At 47.8% G+C, this 3,210-nt stretch overlaps 1 protein-coding gene across 1 annotated transcript; it reads left to right on the top strand.

Annotated features, from left to right (window-relative positions):
- Window positions 1–31: 31 nt before the first annotated feature.
- Window positions 32–2,300, top strand: GTPBP8 (GTP-binding protein 8 (putative); the record flags this gene model as incomplete). The annotated part of the gene is made up of 5 exons (XM_009075074.1): window positions 32–151; window positions 640–770; window positions 1,109–1,208; window positions 1,632–1,750; window positions 2,173–2,300. Coding segments are annotated over 5 exons (555 nt in total), but the record flags the coding sequence as incomplete, so codon positions are not given.
- Between the last annotated feature and the right edge of the window lie 910 nt (window positions 2,301–3,210).

Genomic DNA, 3,210 nt, shown 5'->3' with positions numbered 1-3,210 from the left:
CTGCGGGAGCTGAGCGGCTGGAGATGTGCCCTCTCTGCCTCTCCCTCTGCAGGTGTGCTTCATCGGCCGAAGCAATGTGGGGAAATCGTCTTTAATCCGGGCCTTGTTTTCACTGTCTCCAGAGGTGGAGGTCAGAGTGTCAAAAACTCCGGTGAGTGACGTTTTTAACTTCCCTCCCTCTTGGTCAGGACCTGGTGCCAGCCCAGAGTACAGGGCGAGAAGGGTGGGAGGGAACGAGCTCTGGGTTACGTGAAGCGCAGGAGAAGGTGCCAGCTGGGTTGGCTGGCACTGGCCTTGCTCTAGCACAGAAAGATCCCAACTTAGCTCTTCACCCAGGGCTGGCATGTGTGCCAGACAGAGGAGTCACACAACCTGAGCAGATGTGCTGTAAAGCCCTTTGAGAAGAACCAAGCTCAGAGACCCATGAAGGTGTTTTTAGTTTTATGGATAGAGCCATGTAGGACTGCTACAGGGATGGGAGACCAGGCAGCTTAAAGCAACAGTAGCATTTTGTTAGCCTTCTCTGAGGGGGCAGGGCATGGTACAGAGACATTCTTGGAGGACATCTCCTAGCACACTGCGTAAAGCAGCTTTTTAAAACCACCCCCTTTCTTCATCTTCTTTAAATCCTCTCCTCAGGGCCACACCAAGAAGATGAATTTCTTCAAAGTAGGGAAGTACTTCACTCTGGTGGATATGCCAGGGTATGGCTACCGTGCCCCGCAAGACTTCGTGGAGATGGTGGAGGCCTATCTTCAGGAACGGCGCAAGTAAGGGACCTAATTGTGCCTCCACAGCGCAGTGGAAGACACACATCTGTACACAGGGCCACATAGTCGGGTGAAAAAACGCAGAGGGGCAGCTGCTTCCAGTGCTGGTATTGATTAGTTCTGACATCATTTCCCTGGGAGCCTCTGGAGTGTCACTCATTCATGCTCAGACAAATCAAAACAGCAGAAAAGACTGAGGTGCTGCTCCATGCTGACCCTCAGCTGCCATACGTGGCTTTTCTTAGCTCTTCCTGTCCCCAGATTCCGTGTTACTTGTTTTTGCTTATGAATTTGGAAGTAGCAGGCATAGTGATTATTGTTGCTTGCATTTCTGGCAGCTTGAAGAGGACTTTTCTATTAGTTGATGGTGTAGTTGGACTCCAGAAAGCAGATCACACTGCAGTAGAGATGCTGGAAGAGTTTGGGATTCCTTATGTGGTAGGTAATGCTTCATTTTTGGTTTGGTTGTAAGCCACAGGTGGTCTATAAAGGTGTGTGCCCTCTACCTGAGCTTATGCAGTTTGTCCTACCTAAACAGTAACTCCATCCCCTTTATTGTCAATAAAATAGGCCTAAATTCTGTTGAGGAAGGCACGTGGGATTTAAGGGTTTTTTTCTCTGTTTATTAAATGGTTACTTTTTTTCCAGTGCTCAGCTTGAGAAGCTTGAAAAGGCCAACTCCTTGTGCAGGCTATAGAAGTGTTTTGCTGAACTGTATTAGACCACTTTTTCCCCCCTAGATATGACCTAGAGCTTTCAGTCTGCCTTGCAAGATGGTCCAGGATTCTTACAGATGTTCCAGGCTAGGAGCAAAATAATCTTGTTTTCCTCTTTCAATCCTCCCTTTCCGGATCCATGCAGATGGTGTTAACAAAAATTGACCGAGCTTCCAGGGGACTCTTGTTAAAGAACGTACTGGGGATCCAGGAGTTTATAAAGGAGAACACTCAGGGATGCTTTCCTCAGCTGTTCCTGGTCAGGTAAAGCTCTTCTCCACTGCTGCTCTTTCCTTTCAGGAGATTAATTCAGTAGGACAAACTACCTGAAATGGGTCTATCTGCTCTAGAGGTAGCAGCTCTCCATGCCCCAAGGATGGAGGGTGGGCTGCTGATGGGGAAACATCCCTTAGCTTCTTCTCCCTCCTCTGCAAGTGAGTGGAGTTATTTTCAAGGCTGCCTCTTCCTTTTCCTGAGGAGGGGCATGCTAGTGGACTTTGCAGTTCCATTTGGAGTTTTGGTCACAGTAGCAAGCTGTAATTGTTGGATTATGTAGTGGAAATGCAGGCTCTCACCAACGGGTACTGCGCCATGGGAGATGTAATTGAACACAGCCAGTGGCTGCTTGTGTTGCTCCATGACACTGCAATATCTGGCACTGAACATCCACGCCTCTGTTTCCACAGTTCTGTGGAGTTTTCAGGGGTTCACTTGCTAAGGTGTTTTGTCGCCCACGTTACTGGAAACCTGCCTGCTGTAGAGACCAGCTGAAAAGACTGACTCCTAATCTGTTCAGCTCATCTGGAACAGAAGGTACCAAAACCAGAGGTCTGGGTTTTATGTTGTAAATAACCTGAGGGACTAGAAGGGGGTTTTTTGATAAATTAATATTTGTAAAGCTAAGACTTTGCTTTATGAAGTTCATCAATTCAGGAACCTACCACTGCATGTCTAAGCTCTGCTGTATTTAGACTAATAGAGATAGTCTACTAATAGTATTGTAGAGGCCTTTAGTTTAGAAAACAAAAAAAACCCATAATCCTAGCATTAAGCAAACTGTACTTGCCCAGATGAACTGAAACCACAGAGGTTTACTTCTCTGAGCTAGGGCTAAGGTAGCAGGGGCCAAAAAGTACCACTTGTACAACCTGCCAGCTAAGGCCACCTAGAGTGGAAATAGGCAACATGTTATCGGTGAAGGTGTGTTTTAACTTCTAGTCCGCCCTGCGACACCTCTTCTTCCTTCTTGGCACAGCGACAGGCTTCCTCCTGGCTGAGTTCTTACAGCCATCCTGCCCAGCCAGTAGAAGAGCCCGAACAGCACAAGGATCACATCAGCCACGGCCCAGAACCCCCAGTGCTGGCAGGCCTGGAGCAGCACACTGAGCCAGGTGGTGCCAGGCACCTGCTGATAGATGAGGAGCAACACAGTCTGATTGGAACTGTAGAACAGACTGCCATACCCATACTCTATGCAAACTGTTCCAGTGTTTGGCCAGCCTCACAGGGATCTTCAATTTTTTTTTCCTTCTGCTTTAAAAGAATCTCTGTTTTGGCAGTTTTGTCTGCTCCCTCCCCTTTCACATGATATCTGCGTCCTTCTGTCATCCTGGGAAGTACTTATACATATTGATAACATCCCCCCAGGCATTCTCTTTTCCAGGCTGAACAATGTCAGGTGCTCCAAACCCTTAAGAACCCTGAGCCCCTTTGCTAGACTCAAG

The sequence above is a fragment of the Acanthisitta chloris genome, unplaced genomic scaffold, assembly GCF_000695815.1.
Source record: "Acanthisitta chloris isolate BGI_N310 unplaced genomic scaffold, ASM69581v1 scaffold37525, whole genome shotgun sequence".
Taxonomy (NCBI): Eukaryota; Metazoa; Chordata; class Aves; order Passeriformes; family Acanthisittidae; genus Acanthisitta; species Acanthisitta chloris.
This window is presented reverse-complemented; position numbering and strand designations above follow the sequence as displayed.